Below are 27,359 nucleotides of genomic sequence, written 5' to 3'. Positions count from 1 at the left end.
AGAAAGACTTATTCTCAAGTGATTTCAGACCAGATTATTTGGAATCCTGATTTGGACAAATACATACATACTGACCACTCAGCTACAGCATTACATATCAACTTAACCTCACTGCTTTTAATTTTACCGTAAATAACCAACCTGATAATGTTGACCTTAGGAGAAATCACTTGATTGTTCAAACCAGTGACACCCAGAGCTTCAGTCGACAAGTAACTTCAGGGCTTGCTTACTGGAACAGAGGCCACCCCTTCTTCATCCCTTATCTGCCACAAATAACCATCCCCAGCCAGTGTCACTGAAACCAAGTGCAGCTTATTTAGTACTAAAGACTGTTTGCAAGACCACTTTTCTTAAGGCCTTTTGCAATTCCAAGTGACTTCAGAAATTCAGACAAGAAAGTGATTACGTCAGTCAAATGAACTGCTCAGCATCCCACCCTGCCAAAGGACACAAGCTGCAAGCAAGCCATGAGTGTCCGCCACAACTAGATTTAGGAAGCAATACACAGTTTTATATAGTCAGTTTTAGTATTTCCGCAATATAAAGCTTCCTTTACCAGTATGAAACAGTAGCATGCAACAACACAGATGGCACTATGGGAAGCACACAAGTGCTGTTCATTAGTGCCACCTGGAAACAGCCTGAGCCTTACGAAGTCTCTTAAATTACCCTCTAGGCTTCTTCCCAATGACATACAGTCTGAAAGCTTCCCTTTCCTTTCTCCAGCAAATCTGGCATAAATAAACTCTAAATCCATGTATATTAGAAAAGTAGGCATAACAAGCTACTCTCATATAAGAATTCAAGTTACCTAGAAGGAGAGCAGGACAGATAATAGCACTAAATAATTTCTCACCAACTCCCTTTTGAAAGAAAAAAAAAAAAAAAAAAAGGCTTGTAAATAATTTAATATTAAAAAACTTCTTTTCCACAGGACACTGGCTGTAATTTCTTCCCATATCCCCCAGTACTCTCTTTGATTGCAATTTCTGCAAAATCCACAAAGCAAGACCATCCACTGCAAATATTGAACGATACTGCCAAGTGGGCAGGACCATGGCATTTGTGACACTGCAAAAGGCAGACACCCCACCCTACCTTTCAGCCATCCAAAACACAAATAGGAATACTTCAAGGACATTGAAAACCCAGCAGGTGTTCAAAGCTGTTTTAATACTCTTCTATCTCAAAGACCGTCTGAACAAGGCCATTCAGCACAGATACTTGGGTATCTAGGATCAGAATATCATCCTGCCGGGCGATGTAGAGGCAAAATTACTTACTTTCATTTTCTTCTTTAATTTGCATATTAACCATGTCAATGCAGTTCTGGATATCATTCCAGCTTAAATAATCTTGGCCTTGAGATGAAGCCTCTGACTTAATAGACAATAGTGTATCAGCGTAACTATAAGAAGATATAAAATACATAAGTGTATTTCGTACACAAGATAAACTGCCATAAAGAATTAGTCAGGTGTATCATCCATCATTTAGTGCCTAGTATTTTTTTCAATGAATGAATTTCAGACAAACTCATCTCTTGCCAGAAATTACACACGCATGCAAGCTTCCTTGCTTCTTCAACATATGCATGTCGGGATCTGAAAAAAATGGCCCTGTACACTAACTACTTCAGAGCACTCTACTTGGCAACAGTGGATGATGGTAATACATAGGCTGGACATACACTTTGATGCATGGTGCTACAGATAAATCTAGGAGAAACTATGGTTGGCTTCTTGACACAAAGTCAGCAAACAGAATTTCAGCCCCAGCATGAGGTAGCAGCACCTCCTGCAACCTCCATGCTCCCTCCATGTGGAGGATTGTGGACTATAGGCAGAGGAAGGGTATAAAAAATGATGCCTGTCTCCTGTACAGCTCAAGGTCCTCCAAGCAAGGGATCTGTAGCCTGTGTCTACTCTTCTTAGAGGGATTATAGATCAAGATGATCTGGAAACTTTCACGGTAGTGTTAGTGTTAAATGATTTTCATATTCCTGAATCAAGCATAAAACTGCCGCTATATGTCATATCAGGTACCCATCTTCTATTTCCAGCAGAAACCTGAGAAAGTAATGGTTGCCAGAAAACACAGAAGACGATCATGTCCTGCTCTGATTTGCCCTTCTGGCATTCATCAGTCTGTGTTTAAGGACTTCACGAGCTGGAGGCTACCTATTACTTTAATAGTTGCAAACAATGCTGTGTTCCACTAATTTATCTACCCGAACGTGAAATATTATATATTCTTGAGGGATGAGTCCTACACTATTTAAGTGTTTTGTGACATGGCAGTTCCTTATGTAAATTTTAAACTTGATATTTGATAGTGTCCAATCTTTTCTTGCTCCAATTCTCAAAAGAAAATTAAAGCTAGAGTTATAAAAGCAAATAGCAATGTTTATCAGCCTGCCCCACAACACACATGCTTTTGCAGACCTATGTCGTATTTGCCCTAAATTCTCACTTCTAGGAGACACATTTTTAACAAGTTCATGACTTCTGCTCGAAAGCCATTGAACACCATCTCCCTCACTGAATTTTTTCCAGCTCTGCTGTAATCCTTTGGGTATTGTGCAAAGCTTCCTGCAATACTCAGCATATGGCTGGCAGCACATTTACATAATTACATCAGAATTTTATTCTCTAGTCCAAGTAATTCCTCGTACTTCATTTGTATTGACTGGCAGCTTAGTCTGAAAGATCAGGTCACAGTAACACCAGCCAGAAATGCTGCACTTGGGCACTTCGGGGCCTGTTTCTTTATGGGGCCTGCTTACTGTATTTGTAATATTGCAGAAGCCAAGTGGCAAATTAATTTTGCTTCATCTCATGGCACTCTGCTCCCTCTAACCAAAACACTGGCCTCTTATTCTTATCCTGACTGCCCTCCTTCCTGCTCAAAGACACCTAAGCAAGGGTCACTCTCAGTTTCCTGTCCCCTAAGAGCCATTACTGTCCCTTCTGCCTAGTAATGTCTTCCAGCAGCACATGGAGGTTTTCCCTACCTGTGATGGAGAGGCAAGAACTGTCCTATGTCCCCATGCTCTCTCCCACACTCTGGGGGCTCATGTCTCACACAAATCAGTGTTGCCTGATAGTTTTTGCAGGTACACGAAAGAAGGGAGGGATAACAGCATATGGCTGTGACAAGTCAGGCATGTGGCAGTGCAGGCAGCTGGCAGCTGTGTGAAGGTTATAACTCAATGTTAAACATGCACATGTGCCACAGCAGTGTACTCAGCTTTTTAGCAAGCAAGACTGATAATTTTTTCAAGATCTTTGCAGTTCTCAAGCAAAAAAGCCCCAATAAAAACACAAAATCCAAGTCAGCCGTGGTTTAAGGGCCCTCCAGAACCTTAAAGCATTAAACACTACCTCATTCCAAAGATCATCTTCCAGTATTGCAGAGAGGTTACTGATTAACAGTTTCCAGCTACAGTTTGTTCATGTTTTAGTGTCTGCAAAAATTCTTGTGGGATCTTAATGTTTGCTTTTGGAAGATATCTTCCCCGCACTTCAAGTCCTCTGCACTCAAACATCTGAGGGAGTGTAATTTCTTATATTTACAGATACACAGCTAGTTCAGCAATTGTCATGTGATGCCTTATTAACTTATAATACAGCTGTTTATCTTGCAGCTCTTTCAGCTTCATTCATAGCACAACACAGGACAGCCCACCTAGTAAAATGCTTACTTATCCTTTTGCAGAAGTTGCCAAGTTATAGAATCATTAAATAAACTAGGTTGGAAAAGACCTTTAAGATCACCAAATCCAGCCGCTGACCCAGGACTGCCAACTCCATCACTAAACCATGTCACTAGACATCCAGTCAAGACAAAACAAGCCTTTACCGTTGAAAGTTTTCCTCTTCCAGATTATTGAAGCCAATACATGGGGTTCTGAGATGATTCTTTACCATTAGGAGGTCCTTATTTTCCAAGGCCTGGTTTAGCAACACAACAGCTGACAACATTTCTACTGCAATAGACAGTTCGTCATGTGCCAGGTAGTTCTGTAGGACAATAATGTACCAGTCAGGAAGCTAAGTAAGCAGTGTAACAAATTTGAGTTACACAGTCTAGATACCATCAAGGAGATGGGCTTGATTTAATAGGCCTGACAAATTTCCTACTCACAGGCATGTCAGGTTAACACAGCACTGGTGGTAGAGCTTACTGGGTTTGCTACACATCCCTTCAGCCTTTTCTTCCTTTGGGCCACAGTCCCGTCTATTTTGGTCTTACTCTCATTGCAGAGGATTACTTTTCTACACTACATAGTGTATTTACAATAAATTCAATATAACAAAACAGAGTTAGTCCTCATTAAGGGCATGCAACAATTAAAAAAAAATGTCAGTTGATTGGTTGCAACACAAGAGCTCAGCCAGAGCAAAGTGTCAAAAAGTGAATTTTGTGATTCAATATTGCCTATTCAACCAAAACCATTCATGCAATGTGCAACACTATGGCAATAGAATCAAGTTTGATTTTACACAACAACATGCTATGTTTGTGCTTTTTCATGGTTTGACTACATAACATCAGCAAGCAGCTCAAACTTTTCACTCTTACCACAGCATTCTGTTGTTGGAGGTTGAACAGCTCAGTCTGATAGAAAACAGCAGCAAATGAGTGAACAACAGGCAGCTGCGCCTCCGGTTTCATCAGTGCAACCAGTGTTTTACTAGGATCACAGTTACGAATTGTAGTATTTATACTGTCAACTGCTATGAGTTCTAGAGAACAGCAGGGAAAGAAAAGCCTATTAATTTTCATGTACCATTTGCTCTTTATGCCATGTAGATGACAATTAGGTTATTCCAAAGAATATAGTTTGCTGTTATTAGAGAAAACCCAAACATATTTGCGTGAGATTCTTCAAGACACAACTGCTGAATGTTGCAAACCCAGTGTCTATTAAAAGGTACGCAGCAAATAATTGACTGGAGGACTTTGAAGTTTCTGGACTTTTAGATATTAGTGGTTGCTTATTCTACCTTTAACCCAAAACAAGGAGCTGACCCCATCCTAGCACACAGAAGGCCCTAACGTGCCTCCTGGGTTTGCATGTGGAATGTAATGCTGGGTATGTCAGCTCCAGTGGCCCAGTCTTGCTTCACCACTAATGCCCCTTTCCTTCTGCCCTGCGTTCCTCCCTCGACTTCTTTTCAGCAGGACCTAACTCAGCTGGCTAGAACAAGCCCGTACTGTAACAAAGACGTTTTATCATCCATTTCAGGAAGCCCAGTTGAAATCAGCCACGTGTTGGGGGTTTGGGATTTTCACTAGCTGAATGAAGGGAAAACCACATACTATGGCTTCTGCGACTTCCTCTGCGTGCCATCTCTTCTTTGCTCATCTACCAGCATGGAAGATCAGCCCTCACAAGCACTACCATCTGGAAATTTTCCACTTCTCTACAACTCAGATTTAAAATCAGACAGATCACCACAGAGGAGTACGAGCGCTACTCTTTTCAGCACCTGAATAATTCACCTGGTTTGCTTTTTGCTGAATTGACTTCCGCAGATGTTTGAACCTAGCAGAAAAATGCCAAAACCCACTTTCAAGTTGGGCAACTGCAGAAACCTTACACAAACAAGGCCTTAGCTTAGGCATAGCCACTGTAATTGCCACCTAGAGTCAACTTTGAAGAAACCCAGGGCAGGACACACCCAGAACACATTGTACAAGGGACTGCTCTGATCTTGCACAAAGGGAATCAACCTTGAAGGTTAGACCATATGTGGTAAAGAATGACAATTGTAAGTGTAATTTCCATCTCCTCCCTTCTTATGGCTTTTCTGTACACCATCGTCCAGTGAATGTTTCCAGTCACTACTGACTGCTTAAGTCTGTACAAGACTGCTTGTACAAGCAGACACCATCCGCAGTTCATGTACGCAGCAACACTAAGATTTTATTATACAACAGAAAAATATTGAAAACCTTTCTATGCAACCAGGCCCATCTAAACAAGCCTCTTGGTTATTTAGGGCCACATTGCTCTTGAAGGTCCTCGCTGTTGGCTTTTCCTGAGGTTAAGAAAAGGAAAAAGCTCTCAAAGCTATAGTGTGCATGCTTTTTTGAGAGAAAAATGAAAAGAGGAAAAGAGTCAGAGTCCACAAATGGACTAGACAAGCTCTGGAGTGAATAACCAAGCTAATGATTTCTAATTCAGGGACAGAGCATGCAATTTGCGAAATACAGTTTACATTGTTCACATTCCAATAACAAAGCCCACTGTTTTTTTCAAACCAAACATAAGAAATATGTTGGTCTACAGATCACTGTTACTGTGTTACATCACATTTTCCCTTCTCATTTCCTTTACCAAGGAGCGACTCGTCTAGAAAAAGTACTGCTCACCATGTCTAAACAATCTAAAAATAGGCTAACATTTGACGTAACAAGTCAAACTTCTCTTCTGGCTTATATTGACTTCACAGGACAGCCTTTCACTCACATTACAAAAGCAATCAGCTTGGATTGAAAGCATTGGAAGTACCATCAGAAACAAAACAGCCACTAAGCCATGCCCAGATGTAGCAGTTTAATGAAAGCTGAACTTCCTAGCAAAGAAGATTCCAGTCAAAAGCAGCAATACATGCACTGCAAATTTAGATCCCCTTTAACTATATTTTCTTTAGAAACTATAACTTGTCTTCTGACAGTCTTAGCAGGGTAAGAACAGATTAGACAGATAAGTGTGTCTAAAACTGAGAAAAGTTTTCCTCTGTGATGTGATTGCAAAATATTCTTCCATGTGGTCATTCTATTTTAATTCTACAATTCATCACTCCCAAATGAGGATTACATTGGTAAATATTTGTTCAAGCCATCAAGCTGTGCATTGTCTTCGGTTTTAGCCAATGTGTTTACCAGTGGCTCAAGTTATTAAAAGAAAAAATTGTTAGCTACCTCAGATAAGAGTATATCCAATGTGGCACAGATTGGTGGCTTGGAAATTGTGACACTGAGAACAGTTTCAAAAACAAAATGCAACACATTTCTTCTGTTTGAGAAACCTTGTTTCACACAGAAATGGTGAATTCAGTTAATCAGATTAGTGTAATTAAGTGGTGATGGTAAAAATTGAGTATTAAAACAGTTACTCACTAAGCTTGTGAGCCTCAGCTTCCGCATTGGCAACACTAACTTCATTCTGTATTTCACTTTTGTCGAGCATATTTGGAACCCCTGCTATCTAACAGATCAGAAAAAAAAATAATATTTAATTACCCTTTTTAAGTTTGATGGAAGATAAGGGATAAAATCCCTTGATGGGACACTGGGATTTGATTGTACTATCCCCTGAGCATCAAACACATAGTAAACACAGCATTAATCTTTCCCTGTGATTTTCGTCTTGCTCAGAATGCAGTTTTTCCTCCTTAAAACCCATTAAGATCTCCTTAAAACTGATTCTTTCATTTGCCATTAGTGATTCAATATTGCCTTTGGATGTACTCAAGTTTAACTCATTTTCAAATCAAACATAGTATTAGGGGCTGCATGCTATATATTTTCTTCTTATATCTTAGTAACTAAAAAAAGCATCATGCTCTTTAGAGCAAATGCAGCTACTTCAGTGTTGATTAGTGCATCAATTATTCAAAAACTTCTATAAAGCTGTTTTATAAGTGATGCTGAAGGCAGAGTAAAGGTAATCTTTCTCTGGATTAAAATCTGCTAAGAAAAAAAAAAGCAAGCTGATGTGTAGTACTATTCCATTCCATTACCTGCATTTTCTGTTCTTTAGAATTGCACAATTGCATTAGGTACCATGAGGAATTTTGTGGCAGAACTTCAAGTAGGCTCAGAGCAGGACGGTTCAAACCTGCCATCAGTGCCACTTCATCTTGCTGGTCAATAGCCTCATTCACTTGGACTAAAGCTATGTGAACTGAAATGAAAACAATGCTTATAAACAGCAAATATGCTTTTGTGAAAAATAAAATTTCATTGCTGTCAGCATCTCACTTCTTGTAAAAGCCAGCTAGAGTGGCAATCTTTATCCAGCAAAGGGTTATCTATTTCAAGACTACTCCTAGAAAGGGAGTCTCTCTGGCTCTGTGCAAACTTGTCTGGGAGGGCTTCAACCACAGCTTACTGGAAGGTTACAAACTAATTTTGGCTGTATATAGAAAAGGGGGTCAAAATTTACAGTATTCTGCACACAAAAAGAATTCAAATGTAAGGAAACAGGGCAGGCAATGAATGATTTGAGTGTGAACTGAGGACTTCTTTGAGCAAAACCCAGGCCATTAGTCCCCCAAAAGATCAGTAAAGAAGGAGCAGCAAGAAAATGCTCATGTAGACAGACATAAGCTACTTCTGCATATTTTATAATATTCCACAGAAATATTTTGTTTGTTCACGTGGATTCAGGTCACATTCAGCTGGAATCTGTGAGATCCCGAGTTATGCGCACACTTCTGTGATCCAGAACAGCTTACTGTTTATCTTATTGATATTGCCTTGAATCTCAGCTTGTGTCAGCAGCTCCTCGTAGACATCTCTCTCTTCTTCAGAGATCGTGCCATTCTAAGAAAACAAAACTGCTGCTAGTACAGGCAAAAACTTTACAGAGAGAAAAGCTATTAACAGGAGTCATTAAAACTCTATCAGCTGAAATATTTGCTGCATGTGTTTGCAAAGGAATTTGTCAACTACAGGAACTAAACGAATTAGCACTTTGTGGTAACTTGCTGAGCAGAATTTAAAGTTTTTTTTTTTTTTTTTTTTTTTTTTGCTTCCTGTAAAATAGCCACGTAAGTATAGTGTAGTATTTTTCAACTACAGAAAGCATTATCTCTCAAGTAAAACACAAAGCAAATAATTTCACATTAAAGATCTGTGGCAGAGGTTATGCTCCACACTCAAAAAAGATATGACTGTTTTTGCAACTTTTTAAAACAGATTTTTGTTTTGTTTTTATTTTACTTCTAAAGTAGCCATTAGAGGAAAATCAGTCCTTTTTGGTTTTAGTCTTCCAGTATTTTTTACTTTGGTTAAAGATAAGCTGCATCATAGTCTTAAAAAATTGGCTGCCAGCTTGTTGCATTAATATTATTCATCTTTTTTAGTTTAAAAGTGCTTTTTTCCTAATTGCTCTATTATGATTAAGTTAATTTTTAAAACAGTAATCATACAAAATAACAAGCAACATGAAGGAACAAGAATACTAGGAGTGCTAATAAAATACCACTACCTTAAGTCTTGCATTTGATTCTTTTCTTCTTTTAGCTTCAAAGAGTTCATTCTGATAGTCTTGTGCAAGTTCTTCGTCAACATTTAGCAACATTGCGTTTGGGTTCCTCAGAGTTACAATGGTTTGCTCAGCTATTCCCTTCTCAATAGCTTCGTTAATTGCTATTACTGCTGCATGCACTGAAATGAAAAGCACAATCCTAAATTTCAGGAAGAAAAACACATTCAAAACTGTCACTGCTTCTTCTGATTTATTTGAATTGAGTGTTTAATATATATTAAAAAATTTGCATATTCCCCTTCAAACACCCAATTCCTAATATTTCCCTTAGACATGAAAAGACATGAAATAACATGAAGTCAAGCTATACATTATCATAGAAGGCAGTTACTGGACAACTTGCCTAGCTGTTGGTGGATAATCCATTGCTTAGCATTAAATTCATGCTATAAAGTTGGTCTAAAATGATTTTTCTCTATCTCAGTTTACCACAGCATCATATGAGAAATATAGCAGCTGGCACAGTGGAAGACAAACAAGCAGAGACACACACACTGGTTCCTTTGACATTGAACTTTGCAAACAGAGGAAGTTCAGACTGGACATTAGGAAGAGGTTCTTCACCGAGAGGGTGGTTGGTTGCTGAAACAGATTCCCCAGGGAAGTGGTCACAGCATCAAACCTGTCAGAGTTCAAGGAGTATCTGAACAATGCTCTGAGTCATATGTTTCAGTTTTAGGTTGTGCCTCAAGGAGCAGGGAATTGGACTCGATGATCCTTACGGGTTCCTTCCAACTTGGAGTATTCTATGATTCTACGAAGATCAAGGTCAGCTTCAGGGGGCTAAGACAACTGCCATTCTTAGACACACATATCACCCCTACATCCTCATATAATAAACACATAGGAAGGATATAATCTCTTCCACAGCTGTAGAAGAGGCCTTACAGATGTAAGTGGAGCTAGCAAAAAGTAGTCAAAAGACAGCTTCAAGATTAGGAGTGATATAAACAGGTATTGGTGAATGTTGTGAACCCATCTACCAAGAGAAGCTGTGAGAAGCCTGATTGGACTTATATGAGTAGCTTGCAGGGATGGGATAATGGAGAGAGTTACAAATAAGGTTGCGTTGAAAGCGCTTAAGCCTACTTTTTTTCACTCTGATTTCTACTATTGCTTACAGCACAGCATGAGTAATCAGTGGTTTCATTTCGTATCTCCCTTTGCTTATTCCATTTCAGAAGCAGAGCAGTAGACCCTTTCTTCCAGTAGGACCTCCACATTCAACCTCACTAGCACTTGAGAGTTCCCAAAGCAGATGTTTCCTGTGCTGGCGCAGCGCCTGTTATCTACAGCACACCCCTTGCCCAAAGGGACAGAAACAGTATCAGGAAACCCTGCTTTTCTATGGAGACTGGAAACATTTCAGAAGTTGAAGGAAATCCTACGCATTCTATAATAAGCTTTCAAAGAAGGAAGTTGCAACCCTTTCATCTTCAGAGAAGGAAAGCTGCTCCCTGGAAAAGTGCTTGGTAGTCACTATATCTCTGAAAATCTGCTAAAAACAGGAGACAAACTACCCTCACTTCCAAAGGTAGTGTTTTAAGAGCTATCTTTACAGAAGCATGCATATACTGAGCTATAGCAGTTTCCAAAATATACAAAACAGGCAATGCAAATCAATGTGAGGAAGTGTGTAAGTTAAGGTCTGGAAATTTCAGTGCAGTAAGTAACATCATAAATCAGCTTGTTTCGATTATTCTACTTTTCAAGGTTTAACAACTTTAAATGGAACTTTTATTCCCCATGTAGAGTCTGCAGTACTGTTACTGGGTTGTATCAGTGACTCGCTGTGCCATTGGTCGTACTCAAGCCAGCCCTTCTGTTCTTCAGAACAGCTGTCTGAAAAAGGCTAGGATTTTCAACAAAATAACCAGAGCTCAAATGTTGACTGAAGTGGACACACTTCGTTTCATGTCATTTAAGTTCAAGCAAATTTTTTTTTGTTTTGTGGTTGTGTTTTTGTTTGTTGTTTATTTTTTTAATACGTCACTTCATTTCACAAAAATTCAAAAACACCAAAGCAAACAAAAAACCCCCTCAAAAAAACCAACACCCCCCCCCCAAAAAAAATAATCAAAAAAAAACCCCAAATGGAGAAATAACAGATGTACTATGATGGATAAGCTTGGGCAGCAAAAAAGCATTTAAATATGTTTCTGAGTGGAGGCTATTCAAATCAGACTCAAAAGGACCATAACTCTGCATCAATCTCCCTAAAAAGGAAAAGCTTATTTAAATATCTCAGGTTGCTGTCCCAACAAAGCAACCTGATGTGTTTGAGGAAAGCTTGCAAGGCTCCTGCAAAAACCCAGCCCATGAAGGACGCACAGAGGGGACAACTCGTTCCCGTGGCCATCTCCATGGAGCCCTCTACAGTGCAGGGGCACACGCAGAGACAGAGTCATCATTCTGGAGGAGCACCTGCTAACCAAAACATTAAACTCATGCAAAAAAATTGCAAGAAATCTTTATTTCTAGTAGCACTTCCTATGGTTCAATGGAGATGCTCCTGCAGACTGAATGCAGACTGAAAACTTTCAAGAGGTCTTTTAACGATGATGCAGAGTGATACCCAGTGAAATTTTGTTAGCTTTTCCTGCTATTTATTAAGTAAGGGGTGCCAAACATGGTGAATTAACCACAGAAAATATTTTGTTAGCATTCTGTGAAATTACCCAGTAGAAAACAGAACAAAAGCCACACTTACATGCAGCTTCATCCACTGATAATTCACTGGCCAGAATCCCACCAATTTTACTGAAAGATGGCATCTGTATGCCGTACTTCTCTAGCTCCTTTCGCATGTTGCTGATTTCTTCCTCTGTTTACATTAAAAAAAATAGAAATATTATTAGAAGAAAAGCCAAAGAACTTCTTCATGAATCACCATACCTATAACTATGGGTGCAATATTTTTGAAAGTGTATGTGGTCACGGCTACTTAGCAGTTTTTCCTCCCCATTTGGAAGGAATCTAAGACACGACAAGTATTCTATGCAAATTCACTCCCTTCCATCCTTCCCAGTCTGACATTCATTAAAAATAGAAGCCTCCCCCCTACTTTATTAGGATGTGTTCATAAAAAACCTCGTGGGAGGAGAAAGACCATAATAGAAAATATGTACAAAGTTAGCAGATTTACTGGGTGATAAAACCATCTAACATATGATCAGATAATCAGTTTATTACCTGTGAAGTCCACTTTCCCCAGTAGGTCTTGGATTTGTGGTGCTAATCCTAGTTTGAACAGGTATAAACTGCAAAGAAGAAATTTAAAATGTAAAATCCTGCATGTGGTTGATATGTCCATTTTCTGTATAAAAGGAAAGTGTTTTTATGAATCTTGTCCTTTAACCCTTGAATTTCATGGGCCAATATGGAATAAACTAACCCTGCAGTTTTCTTTATTCTGTATTTTCAAATTTTACAGAAAGAGAAGTCTTTTTTTACTTGACATTTCTAAGAAGCATCTCTAAGGGAGGCACTGTCAGCGTATGTCAGATCACCAGGGATGTGTAAACAAGTAGGAAAACTTAAGGGAGGGCAGTTAAAAAATTTCAAAAGCCCACACTGGGAGGGAAGGGGGAAATCAAGGCGTGAACGCACTTTAGTACAGCTTATAGCTTTGGATCTATATACAGTCTGACTTGTGTTGTGTCTTCCCTGTAATTAATATCTGAAGACACACAAATCACTGATACCCTTCTTACTAAATGTAGAGGAACAAGGACATGTAAGTCCATCCGAGCCTATCTCAAATATATTTGTGTGATTAACTATTTATCTTTCTGGAAAACAAAAAAAAACCCTCAATTTAAAGTGATATCCAGGAAGTAATATTTTTGTTTCAATATAGCATGCAAAAATGCATATTCTCATTCCTAGAGCTCTAGGGTGCTATCTGAAATAGAAAAAGAAAAGGAAAAGAAAAGAAAAAGAAGAAAGAGAAAGAGAGAGAGAAAGAGAAAGAGAAAGAGAGAGAGAAAGAGAGAGAGAGAGAGAGAAAGAGAGAGAGAGAGAGAGAAAGAGAAAGAGAAAGAGAAAGAGAGAGAGAGAGAGAGAGAAAGAGAGAGAGAAAGAGAAGAGAGAAAGAGAAAGAGAAAGAGAAAGAGAAAGAGAAAGAAAGAGAAAGAGAAAGAGAAAGAGAAAGAGAAAGAGAAAGAGAAAGAGAAAGAGAAAGAGAAAGAGAAAGAGAAAGAGAAAGAGAAAGAGAAAGAGAAAGAGAAAGAGAAAGAGAAAGAGAAAGAGAAAGAGAAAGAGAAAGAGAAAGAGAAAGAGAAAGAGAAAGAGAAAGAGAAGAGAAAGAGAAAGAGAAAGAGAAAGAGAAAGAGAAAGAGAAAGAGAAAGAGAAAGAGAAAGAGAAAGAGAAAAGAAGAAAAAGAAAAAAGAAGAAAAAGAAAAAAGAAAAAAAAACAAAAAGAAAGAAAGGAGTATGAGTACATGCATATTTTCCCAGTGTCTTCCAAAGGTATGCATTCACTCATGAAAGATTGGTGTTTCTATAGTTTACCAAATAAAAATATATATAATTTCATATGTAATTTCTACTGAAGATCAACAAACAAGTGAATTTTGCAAGCTGTGATCAAAAAGGTAGATTTTTAAAAAAGACTTAAATAACGCATTCCTCCAAAACAATTATTTTGCACCACTTATTTAAATTACCTCACCCCAACTTCATACATTGCAACTGTCTATTGTAGATTAGGGGTTTTGTTTCTAGAAGCATATTCTCCCCTGTTGTGTTTTGTTGTTTGTTTTTCTTTGCTAATAGCAAATCACAGGATGAGACTTCAAAGCAAGTATTTGTAGCTGTCACTTTCATTTCAGAGCACAGAATCAACATTTCATCTTCCATGTTACCACTGCTGCTCCTCTGCCCTGTCACAACCTGGATGGACACAACAGTACTTCTCATGTAGGTCAACACTTTTGACTGCTGCAGCCCCTCCAAATCACTGCTTTCAAAGCAGTCTTAAATGCAAGTTTTCTATACCATGACTATAATAATGGAGGATCATGTTCCTCCACTACCCTTATCTAATTACCAGTATTTCCTTGTGGGCTTTGAAAGAGATTTTACTTTAAACTTGAGACAGGAAAACAGCCATGGCTGCAGGACTGAGTGGGGTATGAAGCTGAAGGGTGTTGTACAAACAGTTATGGAGACCAGCAGCAGCACAAGGATATGCTGGGTTTTTTTGTGGTTTTGTTTGTTTGTTTGTTTGTTTGTTTTGGGGGGAGGTGTCTCCGCAATAAAAAGGCAGAGCTAAAAAATGTGGTATGAACATCTGAGGCTAATGTTTTTGCTGTTCAGCCCTTCCTGGAGGGTACTGAACCATGTGCGGAACTTCTGCACTCCTTTGCTTGGATAAATTTATTAACCACCAGGTGGTGCTGAAAATGTGCTTCGAGTCTTGCAGGGAGCATCAAGACGCTTCTATTCTGTATTAGGTTATAATTTTCACTTGAAACAGCTTGCATAGTGCTTTTACAGTGTAACTTGAGCCTCAGGGAACCCACATAAAATCAAAAGCAGGGGATCTTGGCGTTAAGAAAGCTGGATATGAGGCTTCAGGAGCAAGGGAGAAACAAACGGGAAACGGAAGTCCCCAGGTGAAGTTCCTCTTGCTCGCCCACACAGAGCTGCCATTCATACCAGGCAGAGGTTCATGGGTCTTGCTTTATGGTTAGCTCATATATAATATGCCATAAAAAACAGATCTGAAAATAGAGTGCCTTTTCTTCTTTGAGAAATGTGTGTGTTTTTCTACTGGTTATTTGGAAAACAATGTTTTGAAGCTGTCGAGCTTCAAAGGGATAGTTTGTCCAGGAGGTAGCAGTGATCTGCTTGCCTTTGCAAGCAGATTTGTCGTTTGACAGCTAAGTTTCTCAGGGGAAGGGGAAAAAAAAGTCTCAGAAGCACTGCTATTTATTAACATGAATCACTCTCAGCATCTTAATTTAAGTGAAGCAGCTCTTAACCTCATTTAGTCCAGGAACAAATCCAAATTGTCTTTCACAAGAAAAATGGTGCAAGAAATGAGACCTATGCCTTTGTATTTTTCATGGGCTTTAAGTATTGAGGTTTCCACAGGAAAAAAGTAAGAGGGTAATTATATTCACTTGTTTGTTTGTTTGTTTTGAAATTGTTTGTTTGCTATGTCATTCCTTCCTGGACAGAGCGGTGCTGTATTTGACGGTGCAAGTTGTTATGCAGTTGGTGCAATGATCTTCATTTCAGACCTGAACCAGTACATATCCTAAAGAATATATTTAAACCATCTTGCTTAGAGTCATTTTCTATCTTTATGCGCTCTAGCAGCTCAAAGATCATCAAACCCCAGATAACCAGAAACTTCCCTGTGAAATGTTAACATTTCAGGTGTCAAATAGACCCTTTGGAATGATGGAGATTTTTTTCTCCTAGTACATCCAGTTAAGGCTATTTCATGCTTCTTAAAGGGGAAATTAAAAATAATCTTATCAATTTTAAGCACTTTAGTTATGCACACTAACTGTGTATAAATAAATTCAAGCAGGAAAAACCTGAACTAAAGACGGCTCCAGGATTTCCAAGAATGAGAATAAGAAAATATCCTGTGTTAAATTCACATATTTTTGTTAGAAAGCTCGAGAATCATGTTGCTTCAGAGTAATGACTTAGTAACAACTAAAAACAGAACAAGTAGGTCAACCCCTCACCTCTGAGAAAGTGTTCAATTTTCCCAAGTTACAAGCCTTTGAAATCTGAGCATGTGCTCCAAGATGCATTAGAATTTAGCTTTCCTTCCCAATGGTGATTCTTCATACAGTGGTCATGTATATATGCTACAGCTGCAAAGGTGAAAAGCCTGACTACAACTGCTGTTTCTGGATGCTCTGGTGCTGGACCCTGAGAACAGCAGGGATATGGACTTTTGCGGGGTCAGTGAACTGTTGATGACTCCCTGGAAGAGGATTCTCTAACAAACCCAGAGAGTAAAGCGGCTAGGGTGCATGATGTTGAAGCTGGGGGAACAGATGCCAGCTGCAGAAGAGGGACAGAACCAGAGTCCTGCTGTTCAGTGTTCCTCTGATGCCAGTACAACTGGGAATGTTGCTAGCCAAGCCAACGGCCTGCCCTTAGTTCTGTTTGCCAGACTGCTTTCAATGTAGGCTGTGTGCCATTTAATACTAGCACAGGAGTTTAATTTGAGAGGCTAGAGAGAATTGATTTGAAAGTGAAAGACCTACACATTTTAGGAAAAGACATAGAAATAAATGAAGCTCAACAATTGTTTCTTCAATTCTTACAGCCTGCCTGTAAGTCTGTTTCTAAAATATTAGCTTGTAAGTGCAGAGTTATAGCTTTGCGTTGATACGCAGCAAGGAAAAGTAATTTAAACAAGATAAATGTGGAAGTGAAAGCTAAGACAATACAGACTAATTCTGATGTTGGCATAAGTGCTGGGACCTGTCAAGATTGAGAAAGGAAAACTTCTGAAAAGGTCAATCTATTGCAAAATTCAGTTCAAAATGAAAAGAGTTATTGCTGTTGCAAAGACTAGGCAGAACTTATGAAGGTATTTAATTGATGGGTTTATTGTTCATGCAGCATTCAAATGCACAGTTGATGAAGTGTTCCTCTATACATGAGGGAGCAAATATTGGAAAACCTCATTGCGTTCTTCCACCTCCTGCAAAACATTCAAGTCAGTCCATAATACGGCTGGAGGCGCACTCAGCAAACCATGTCACCTGAGCTGGTTAACATCGGAGGCCCATACATCTAATTCAATAAATCACTTTAAGCTTACACGAGACACCCGCCGACAGAACAGATTGCACTATCAAATTTTAGGTGAGAGCTACCCTCAAATTGTCCTGGTGATACTCTATAGCTAGAATTACGCCAGACATAATAATTTCAGGCAGCAACACTTGCAAATATGACCAAACCCTCCCCCCAGCCCAAACCAGCAAGCCAGCTCAATAACAAACACCACAACAGAACCAGGACGTAGCATTTGAAAGAAATAAGATGAACTTTGGTGGTATGACCTATTTATTGGCAGTGAGTACACACAGAGTGCAAGAATGGCCACATAATTTCAAGAATTAGACCTTAGAAAGTTTCAATTACAGCATGTATTGAATAGTTTCTGACCTGTATCTTTAGAGCAGTTGATGTGCCTTTGAACAACACCATTAGGAACACAGAAGAGTGTTTGGGGTGCAAGGTAATTATGTTCTCTGCAAGTCTGGTTGCAAGAAAGTTAATGAAAGGAAAAGGTCTCCGTGTGCAGGAAATGAGCTAGGAGAGCCACAAGAGGGAGGAGCTGTCTGCTAACACCCCTGCCTCTCACACCAGGGACAGCATGAGGCAGATGTTCATTACTCTTGCTAAACATCAAGAAAACCTTTGAGGCAGGACATATAAAAAAATTAAATAAATTAAACTCTACCTTCAATGGTGTAGTCAAAGCCTTCCTCAATTTACATTCAAAATCAAGTTGCTCAGAACTTTAAAATCTTGGAAAATGTTTATTTTTACACCAATGGTGTTGTAATACAGTAGTTGTTTGCTCCATTTTGGGAGAGTAAGATGTCAGTTTGCCATCATTTTCACTCTGATCAGCTTGTCTGCCCCATAAAAAGTTTTATTTGGTTTCTACTGCAGTATATGTTTTGAAACCACATGTGAACTTTGTGAGAGGAATGTCTGCACTAAATTCAATTGTCTTTAATTTTTATTTTTAAAATAATTTGGCCAAAAGTCCTGAAAAAATTGGAATTTTTGTTTCCAACTTTAAATCAATGAACACGTAAATTCTGTCAGATTTTGATATACTGGTTGCCCTAAAGCCATTTTGTGACCTACACTCCTAGATGTGGCGATTACTTTAACTTTTACTCCCGTCACTAGTTACCTTAGAGCGTGAATGCAATATATCATCCTAGGGATGTTTTTCCTATCGTAGACATCCGTAGTCTCTGGATAAAAGATCTAAAAAACAAAGAGCATACAGTTAAAGGAGAAGACATATTACTGAGCAGAAAAGTAGCTAAAAAGAGCTCTCTGCAGGACTATACCTTAAACTTACAGAATTTCAGCTGTTACTTCTATACAGCTGTGAATCAAGTCCCTTCTGATGTTATTTTAACTTTACCAGTTGTTTTCATAAGCAAGAATTCAATAAAGCATTAAAAAAATACTGGAGTGGCAGTGAGGGGCGGGGAGCAGAAAGATAAGCAGGCAGAATTTCATCAAGATTTTTAGAAAAGGTCCTTTGGCAGAAGCTCCAGTAGTAGGACAAGCAGTACGGCTTATCCTCCTACAGACACCCAAAGCCTGAGATGCAGCTACAATTAGCAGCACCTCTTTGCAAACCAAACTTATTAACAGTGGTTTAAAACCCCAAAATTCTAACTGCCAATGCCCCTAACTTTGTGAATACATCATTCACAGAGAAAGATATTCAGAGAGGAATAGAGGAATATTCAGCAATTTTGCCAAAAAGTCACATCATAAGTTCCAGTTCTGGTTCTATCACTAATTTGTTCCTGGCCTTGGTCCCAGTCACTAAACACTGTTTCTCAAAAAAAAAAAAAAAAAAAAAAAAATTGACTTAGTTAACCGTGAGAGTTGGCAGTGTGCTTCCAGCCCAGGCTGGGAACTTGGGACTCTGCTGTCCCATAGTTAATGAGACAAGACTGAGTAAGTCAGTAGTACAGTGCCCTCTTCATCATTCACTCACAATAGCTCTGGGAGGGAGAATAAGGAAAGCATTTGGCCATGACCACCTTCTGCAACAGAAGCAAAGTGTTTCAGAAGAGAGATGGCAGGGTGGAAATCAGCCAGCTGAATGGATGACTCAAGTTACACTAGAAAAGAGCCTGACCTGGGAAAAGCAGTACCCTCCCCATCTCTGCAGCATTTCTGCTGGCAGTCATGGGTGCCCTTTTCTGCTTATGGGCACCTGCAGTGGGTTTGCCTGCAGTGACTGGCCACTAGTCCCCCTGCAGCCCTTCTGGCAGCTGCCTGAGCTTCCCTGCTGTGCCTTGCCACAGGCTAGGAGCCCCAAGTAGGCTGCTTGGGCAGCCTGGTTGAGGGATTACTTGCCCCTAGCTGTCTGCAGGTGCCAAATGTCCAAACAATCAGGGTAGGTGTTTCCCCACTGCCCTTTCTTAAGGAATTTTAACCTGAAAAAGACTCACTGGTGCCCCAAAACAGCAGCAGAAGAGGAGATGACAAGTGAAGACCCACAAGAAGGAAGACAAATACAAGAGGTGACCCAAGAAAGCAGCTGGCTGAAGAGGAGCAGCATAGGTGCACTGGAGTGTGCAAAGACAGTCTGGAAATGGTAGAGGCAGAGAAACTGGGAGATACATTAGGAAGAAGAGGCAGCAAGAGACACAATGAGAGTCAGTGACCTAAAGGAAGCAAAGATTTAAGTTTTCTGTTTTAAACCATATTCCTTTCAGGCCTCCACAAGGACTGTACTAGCAATAAAATACAGCTAAACCACTGCTAGCACTTCTACTTATCTTCCCACAGGAGAGGCATCCTGAGAATTTCTACACATAGCACCCATCCGCAATAGCCTCAGCCCATGCACACTAGCAGCAGTAGCACATAACTGACACTCCCATTGCTTTCAGCATTACCTTCACTTCAGATTTGTTTCCCAAATAACCCCTTCCCCATAGAGTTACTGTAAGCACCTGTTTATGCTTAAACAGATTAAAGGGCATCTCAGTGAGTCAGTGCCTTGAGCTGATTTCTTTGCTAAAATTTAAAGGCTTACCTTAGGCAAACCGATAGACTCCATTGCTCTTAACCACTGGACGGTATTGTCAGTGTGCCGAAAATGAAGGCCAGATCGCTATTGCAAACAGAAGGAAAAGATGGTAGAAGTCACATAAAGCCAGTCTGAACCTGGAGACCAAAGTGTCACAGTCTCATTGCTGCTCACAAAGCATCCTGATATATCAACATCCCCATGCTGCGCAGCTCGTTCTTTTAAGTAACATAAGCCAGATTTGTACCCGTCTGAGTGGGCGTTGACTGAAGTGGCCATTTGTACCATCTTTCAGTAGTCTTTGGGAGTAAAGGCTTGCTGTCAAATACTAGGAACCACTACCTCCAAAATGCAGAAGTGCTAACGCTGCTCAGCACTTCTGTGAAGGAGAATGGATAAGGAGCTCTTACAAACTCATCAGACTTACCTGAATACCTGACCCTCCCTACAGTCTAGGCAGACAGCAATTAAAAGAGGAAAATGTGAATTTATTTTCTTTCTTTTTTTAATTTTTTTTTTTTTTGTAATTTTTAAAGAGTCAGAGGAAAAGGGGTAAAGAAGCCCAGACTCAAGTTCTGGAGATTTTCAGAAGCAGCATTTAAATGTAATCAGGATTCTTAATCATGGTTCTGTAACAATATGACACCTAGAACAGCTTAATTTCTCAACTCTTGAACAACAGCCAGTGATTACACTTTAAAAACAACCATTTCATTTCTTTCTGCCTGTTCTACATGTTGAAACAATGCAGTCCGTAATGGGATTTCTCATCTGCATGTATATATTTCTGTATTATTGATGATCTTGGAGTTAATGAAGATCTTGCACAAATAGCAAGCAAACCTTAATTACTGTGAGCTTGGTTTTGCTTCTCAGTGTTAACTTTGATAATATAAATACACGTATCTAATGAAGTGAGTCTCTTCCCATACAAGATGAATAAAATTTGGATTAGTCATCAAGTTTAATTCCTGAATTACTTTTGTCTCTTATGCCTAACAAGAAATAATTGTATAAATGGTAAAGATGATGTTCTCCCTGAAGCCAGCAGTGTAGTTTGTTCAGCTTTAGAAACAGTAAGTGACACTAACAGTTTTTGTAAGGGTAAAACATTTCTAACATCATGCTGGCTTAGTGCTGTGTGTCTTCCATCTAGTCCTGACAATCTTACGGGAGAGGTGCAGAACATCAACCGTGCTCAGTATCTTTAAGAGTTAGAAAAGAGACATCACTTTTTCTTTTTTCGTCTTGTCAGTGAGAAAACTGAAAAAAGTTATTACCTTGTAGCGTGCCTGCTCCACATCATATATCTTTTTGTCTGACACCACGTTAGGGGCAAAGAACTTCGCAAGCTTGGCTAGGTAAACACCATTTCTTAAGCCTTCCTCCAGCTCTGTAGTTGGGGGCAGCTCTTCCTCCAAGCAGACCTCCATCCACCTACAGAGACATCATTTGAGAAACATTGTTATTTGTAGTTTTAATAGAAGTGACACCTTTCAGCCACAACCATTGCACTTTTAATGTCACTACCATAACACAATCATAAGATGAAAGGGTACAGGCTAAGGACAAAATTCATGTGTTCATTCACATGGCAGATCAAAATTACTAGAGAATCAAGTTTGCACTGTGTGACCCATCAATAACCAAACAACATGCTTTGAAGTATAAATCCCCTAAGGGAGGTTTAAACTTGGATTTTTTGAACAGAACTATGCTTTTAGATAGGCAATAACTTCAGATGAAACCAGAAAAAAAACCCACAGACTACAATGTATTATTGATGTTTGCACTAAAAAAAGAACCCACGATAGGAATGTCAGAACCTCAAGAGCATCAAGGCCAATGATGTGCTAGATAAACCTGGTTCCTGCAGCCAACGCACTCTACAGCCCAAGCTCACAGCAATGCTCATCTCATCCTCCTCCCACAGTACATGACAACTCTCCATGTCCACCTGTGAAACACATGGTGCCAGCGCTGGGAGAAAAGAGTCAAGCTTTTTGTTGAAACAGCCCAGGGTACTTTATGTGTTTGAGGTCTGCCTGGCAGTGAGCTGCCCAAAACATTTCCGTCGCCCATCATGTAGGATGGCTTCTCATCAAAGAGTGACTCAATCCTTCAAGGAGGTAAACTAGTTACGTTTTTGAGACTTGGATGTGATACATATGGTAGTAGATATAAAACAGTAATTATTAAATACATAACCAGTTCAGAAGGCCAGTAACAGACATTAAGCTGTATTATCCAGTATTTTTATATGGAGTAGCCAGGAGAAACTGCTACCAAAGAACTCCCAAAAAAGGTTAGCATCCTAATCACTAGACCAGAAGTTCCTTACATTGGTGGTCTAAGTGTTTTGGCCCTGTAATATTGTTCTTATCTTTAGCAGCTAAATCACTTCACAAGAGCTGTAAATCTGGCTAGCTCCTTCTTATTTTTTTTCACCACTTAAGCAATCTCTCTGTTGTTAGAAGGACATTAATACCATTACAAATGGACAAGAACAAAACTAAAGAAATCAGTTTGCTTTACTTAGTGTCACTGAGGCAGCATTGCTGCATGCCGCCTGAGACAACATTACAAATCTAACACCACCTTCACATGAGCGGCTTTAGAAACCAGAAAGCTGGGATCCAAGTTGAAAGTTAGCCAGTTTCTTCTCCCACCACAGAGAAGAAAAAACTCACTACATCGTTTTGTTTCAGGTTAAAACTCAAGATAAATTACCTACTCCATTACACTTTTGGATTTGTTACAGGACATATGAAAGTTGTTTCACTGAGGCGCAGACTACCCAAATAACTCTTCAGGAAACCACCAGACATAAATCTGGGACAATAACACACAAAACTGTGTGGAGTGAGTGTGATTAGGAGAACTGCAGTTTGCAGTGTAAAAGCTGGTTTGGTGACAAGTTTCCTTGGTCCATGTTCATGTGTTATTGGCAAAGGTCACAAAAGTCATCATCATTAATGACATTTTATAGACTAGATATACACATTAAGGCAAAATGTCGTAACATTTGTCTTCTCCAAAATGGAGGACAAGGGAGAATAAACAAAGAATGTGTGCACCCAACAATGTGGGTTCCACCTGAGCCAGTTGGCTTTTCTACCTAATTTATTTCCTAAAATGCGCCTTCTAGAAAAAAAGTTGTACAGATTAGCAGAATGAGCTTCTGAGCCACAGGAAGTAACCACCACAAGCTGAAGTTGACCCTGTTGGTCAATGCACCATCTCCAGTGAGAGGAACTGTATGCCCTCAGAGCTGTGTTTGCTAGCTTGCACTGGATCCTTTATACTTCTAATTCTCATTTTTTCCTTATTGAAAGATTTTTACGATATCTTCAGTCCAGGGCACCCAAAAAAAAAGATTACATTAGAACTGTTTTTGAAGATACATGTAAGTGCCCCCAGAAGGGTCCATTTATAATTGAGTCATTCCTCCAAGCTCTAAATGGGAATCTTACCCAAGGTGAAAGCTACTCTTCAGCTTTTAAACCTCCTGTTATACAGCAACTGCAAAACCAGTTTGGATTTGTTTCCAGTGTGGTCATGAACCTTTAAGATTAATCTGAAACCATCCTGTTCTGGATAGGAAGGCTACCCAGTCTAGTGGGTAAATGCAATACACTGAGGAACAAACAGGAAACAATATGAGGAAACAAACTAGGGAGAAGAGGGACAAAAAAGAAAGAGGTGGTGGGTGGGTAATGAAAAATACAGTTGTCATTCCAACAAGTCCAGATAAACTAACAAAATCAAACAGTCTCTTTTTAGAACAAGCATGTTAGTGGCTCAGTGGGGAAAAAAAAGAGGAAAAAAAAAGTAGAGAGAATTAAATAGACCAGACATTTACAGCTAAAAAAAAGCTAAGTTGTATGAATTCTAGACAAACTCAGATGTCTGTAGTAAGACAACTGTAACATAAAGCTTTTGGGAATCAGTCTTCAAGACTGAGCACAGCTACAGCTTTTACAGGTTTTACCAATGTCTGGAAGTTGCCGAACTTAGCCACAAGAAGATCTACTGTGAAAAGATTTAGTACATTTTGCACACTTAATCAGAGGCAGGGAAAACCTTTGGAATTGCATGAAATCCTGCAAATACACAACCGACCTTGTAAGTTTTAGTTATGCAAACAGCTGCCACCCAACTTTGTTACTCTTCCTCCTAGTATTTATTGTAGCACATTTATATAGCACATTTCTCCCCCGTGCTTTCAGAAGACTAGTTTTTTGTTCCCTTTACACGAATTCAGCGAAAAGGGAATTGTGGTTTTAAACAGAAAGAAGCATTACTTTAAGGTTGTCAGGTTCTGCTTTTTAAGACACAGTTCGGTGAGTTTTATGGAAGTAATCATATGACATGGTACTGATAGGAGGAGTAGACAGGTTGAAAAAGAGACAAATCCTACTTCCATTTCTTTAAGTGAAACAGAGAATATCCACCTGACAATAAAGATTTATAGTACCTCAGAAGCAATTTATTTTTCTTTGGGTTTTAAAAAAACCTGCCGTTGGCTCACCCTCTGTTTTCCTGAGCATGCAGGACTGCAGCATCAGCATCAGATTTAAGACTGCTGCAGAAACTGTTCCCCACAAAAACTACTCAATACCCTGGCTACACAAGAGGAAGGGCCTACAACCCAATGTTAGATGGTATATTTTCCTTTAGTATGAAGCTCATGGAATAAAATTATTATAACTATCAAATGTACAAGTGTATTTCATAGGATCATAGGATAGTTTGGGTTGGAAGGGACTTTACAGATCATCAAGTTCCAGCCTGCCTTCCACAGGCAGGACACCTCCCACTAGACCATGTTGTTCAAAACCTCACCCAGCCTGGCCTTGAACTTTCCACAATGTAATCCCTACAACTGTGTTTTTAGAAACCTGAATTTACTGACAAATGTATGCCATGAAAAACTGCCGCAGTGAACATGGTGGTTGATTTGATCACTCGTTGTTGCTGAAACCCCACTCCACAGTGGAGAGACAAAGGAACCTCAGGAAGCAGACCAAAACATTAAACATCCCTGAAGTCCTGGCTAGTGCCACCAAAAATTTGCTATCATTAGAACAGCCCTGCAGAGCTACCAATGCCAGTTTAAGTGTTAGGATTTGGATTTAAACATGCACTAACAGATGTTTTTCTAAAGACACATACTTGGGATCATATACCAGTATGCATAAATACAGCCTGGTTAATTTTCAAAATACTGCAGCACTTGTGCCAATGCAGAAACAAAGGATTTGCCTTAGACAAAAAGCCAAACTGAGACCTGATCAATGGAAATTAATCTCCAAAACTTTAATTCCAATACATAGAACCGGGAAAGCCTGCCAGGCATGAGTGTTGAAGTACAATTTCCTTTTGCTTTGCTCAATTCTGTTTGACTCTTGGCAATCTGCTGCAGAGCAGTTCAGCAGCAAATTTCTGGCAAGATAACAATGACTTCTGTGCCAGACCCATGGGCAGTTAACAGTATGCTGCTCACCAAGGGATTGCAGTTTCCACATTTGACCACACAAAACAGCAGCAGCATAATGAGCTCAGACTTGCATTTTAAAAGCAAAACACCCCTGAATCTCATTCAAGGCAAGGTCAAGGGAACTGGAAGCATTGCACTGTGAACTTAACCAGTTATGAAGTTGTCATTGACAGTCTGTGTGGTCAACAAAGCGCACACAGTTGGCTAAGGGACTGGAAATGCTAGAGCCAGTGCTCAGCAGAGAAGAGAGAATACATTGTATAACCCACCCAAAGCCCGCCACATTTGGCACACATTGGATATAGCAGCAAAATTTATACTTGTGCTGCTCTGTCCGTTTGCATTTATGCTGCAAGATGTGTATCCAAGGGCATCAGGTTTTCATCTCCTAGGAAGCAAACCTTTGGATAAAAGTGGGACTCCAGAGCCAATGCTCAGAACACTGGATGCTGCTATATGACAAAGGTATAGTGAAGACAAGATAAAGATAAGTTACCACCCATTTACTACCCTCTTGGCTCACAATTACAGCCTTTCAGTATGGTTCAACACAAGTGAAACAGACTGTTGACCTAGAGATTACAATACAACTATCTTATTCCAAAGAAAAGCTGAAAAAGTCTTGTTTTTAGTAAAGTAACAACCAGTTGCAAAGCAAATTGGTAGATTCTAACTTTGAGTGTCTGTGAAGTGGCAGGATTATTTTTAAATCAAAACTTTTATTTGAAGATACTTAGCAATATAAAATAGTCCGAAGCATGAGAACTCATCATTTAGAGTTCCACATTGTTATGCCTCTGATTTCTGAATGTAAATATTTGTTAAGAAACCTCATGTCTTAACTCTTCATTTGCTTTTGGTTTTTAATGCAAAAAGAGTTTCCCCCCCATCACCAACGGTCCCATAAATATTGTTTTAAAAAGGAAGGTAAGAGCAGCAGAAGAAAGTTAGGTGTGTTGTTTGGCTGATCAGGAGTAGTGCTGGTGGCATTGATTTTTTTTTGTAAGGAAAGACTGTGTTAACATTGGAATTTGTTCTCAGACTGCAAGCTTTAGCATGGTACAACCCTAAACCAGAAACCTTATGAAGAGGTTGTTTCACAAACAGCTACAGGCTATTCCCAGAGGAAATGCATGCAGAGCTTCCACACAAAGATAGATACAGACAATTTGAAGACCATCATGGCAAAAAGTGTGAGCTGTGTAAAAAACCTGCGAAGATTGGAGGTTCCACTTAAGAGGCTGTGGAGAAAAGTGGCAGAGCAAGTAGCTGAGAAAACTACTTTCTTCCGACCTTTTTTTCTTCACATTCTGGTGCACTCAGCCCCAAATCTGCTTTACAGTTGGAAGCCTTGTCTCAAATCAGAGTTATAGTCCTCCGCTACCAACTTACTCCTGAAGCCAGAGACTCTACAAACACTGTCTTCTAAATCTGAGGCTCTAGATTCATACTGCAGCAACAGTCCTGAATCTCAACTTTTATCCATCCTAAAAAACATACTTTGTGTGAACGGTAAATATTTTATGATTGTAGGTTACTGAAGGTGGGGAAGGAAGGTGTGAGATGTCACCACCAGTCACTTCTATTATGTTGCATGCAGGAAATTATGTGAAGACAGCATTGTGGAAGACACCATGAATCACTTTACTACACAAGAACTCGGAACTTCAGCATGTAAAATGAGGATCAAATCCTCTAGCAAGAGATTTTGGGTTAACTTCTAGAGCTCTTATTTTTACCCTTCCGTAAATCAGTTCAAATTCAAATTTGCTTATCTAAGTCA

General features: G+C 39.5%; 1 protein-coding gene across 6 annotated transcripts in view; it reads right to left on the bottom strand.

Annotated features, from left to right (window-relative positions):
* IQGAP2 (IQ motif containing GTPase activating protein 2) overlaps positions 1-27,359 on the bottom strand; it is a 128,964-nt gene that overhangs the window by 40,916 nt on the left and 60,689 nt on the right. For 2 of the 6 annotated variants that reach the window (XM_065663997.1, XM_065663995.1), the window contains exons 3-14: positions 21,357-21,513; positions 20,083-20,160; positions 18,205-18,281; positions 12,482-12,549; positions 12,000-12,113; positions 9,227-9,408; positions 8,475-8,562; positions 7,758-7,921; positions 7,135-7,222; positions 4,588-4,751; positions 3,865-4,025; positions 1,287-1,411 (exon numbers count right to left, since the gene is read on the bottom strand). In XM_065663997.1, the coding sequence (XP_065520069.1) occupies positions 1,287-1,411; positions 3,865-4,025; positions 4,588-4,751; positions 7,135-7,222; positions 7,758-7,921; positions 8,475-8,562; positions 9,227-9,408; positions 12,000-12,113; positions 12,482-12,549; positions 18,205-18,281; positions 20,083-20,160; positions 21,357-21,513 (1,466 nt within the window). The remainder of the gene's footprint in view (positions 1-1,286; positions 1,412-3,864; positions 4,026-4,587; positions 4,752-7,134; positions 7,223-7,757; positions 7,922-8,474; positions 8,563-9,226; positions 9,409-11,999; positions 12,114-12,481; positions 12,550-18,204; positions 18,282-20,082; positions 20,161-21,356; positions 21,514-27,359) is intronic. The other 4 variants (XM_065663996.1, XM_065663999.1, XM_065664000.1 and 1 more) reach the window with 4 other exon arrangements.

The sequence above is a fragment of the Lathamus discolor genome, chromosome Z (assembly GCF_037157495.1).
Source record: "Lathamus discolor isolate bLatDis1 chromosome Z, bLatDis1.hap1, whole genome shotgun sequence".
NCBI classification, from domain to species: domain Eukaryota; kingdom Metazoa; phylum Chordata; class Aves; order Psittaciformes; family Psittacidae; genus Lathamus; species Lathamus discolor.
Note: the sequence above shows the minus strand (reverse complement) of the source record. Positions and strands in the feature narration are given on the sequence as shown.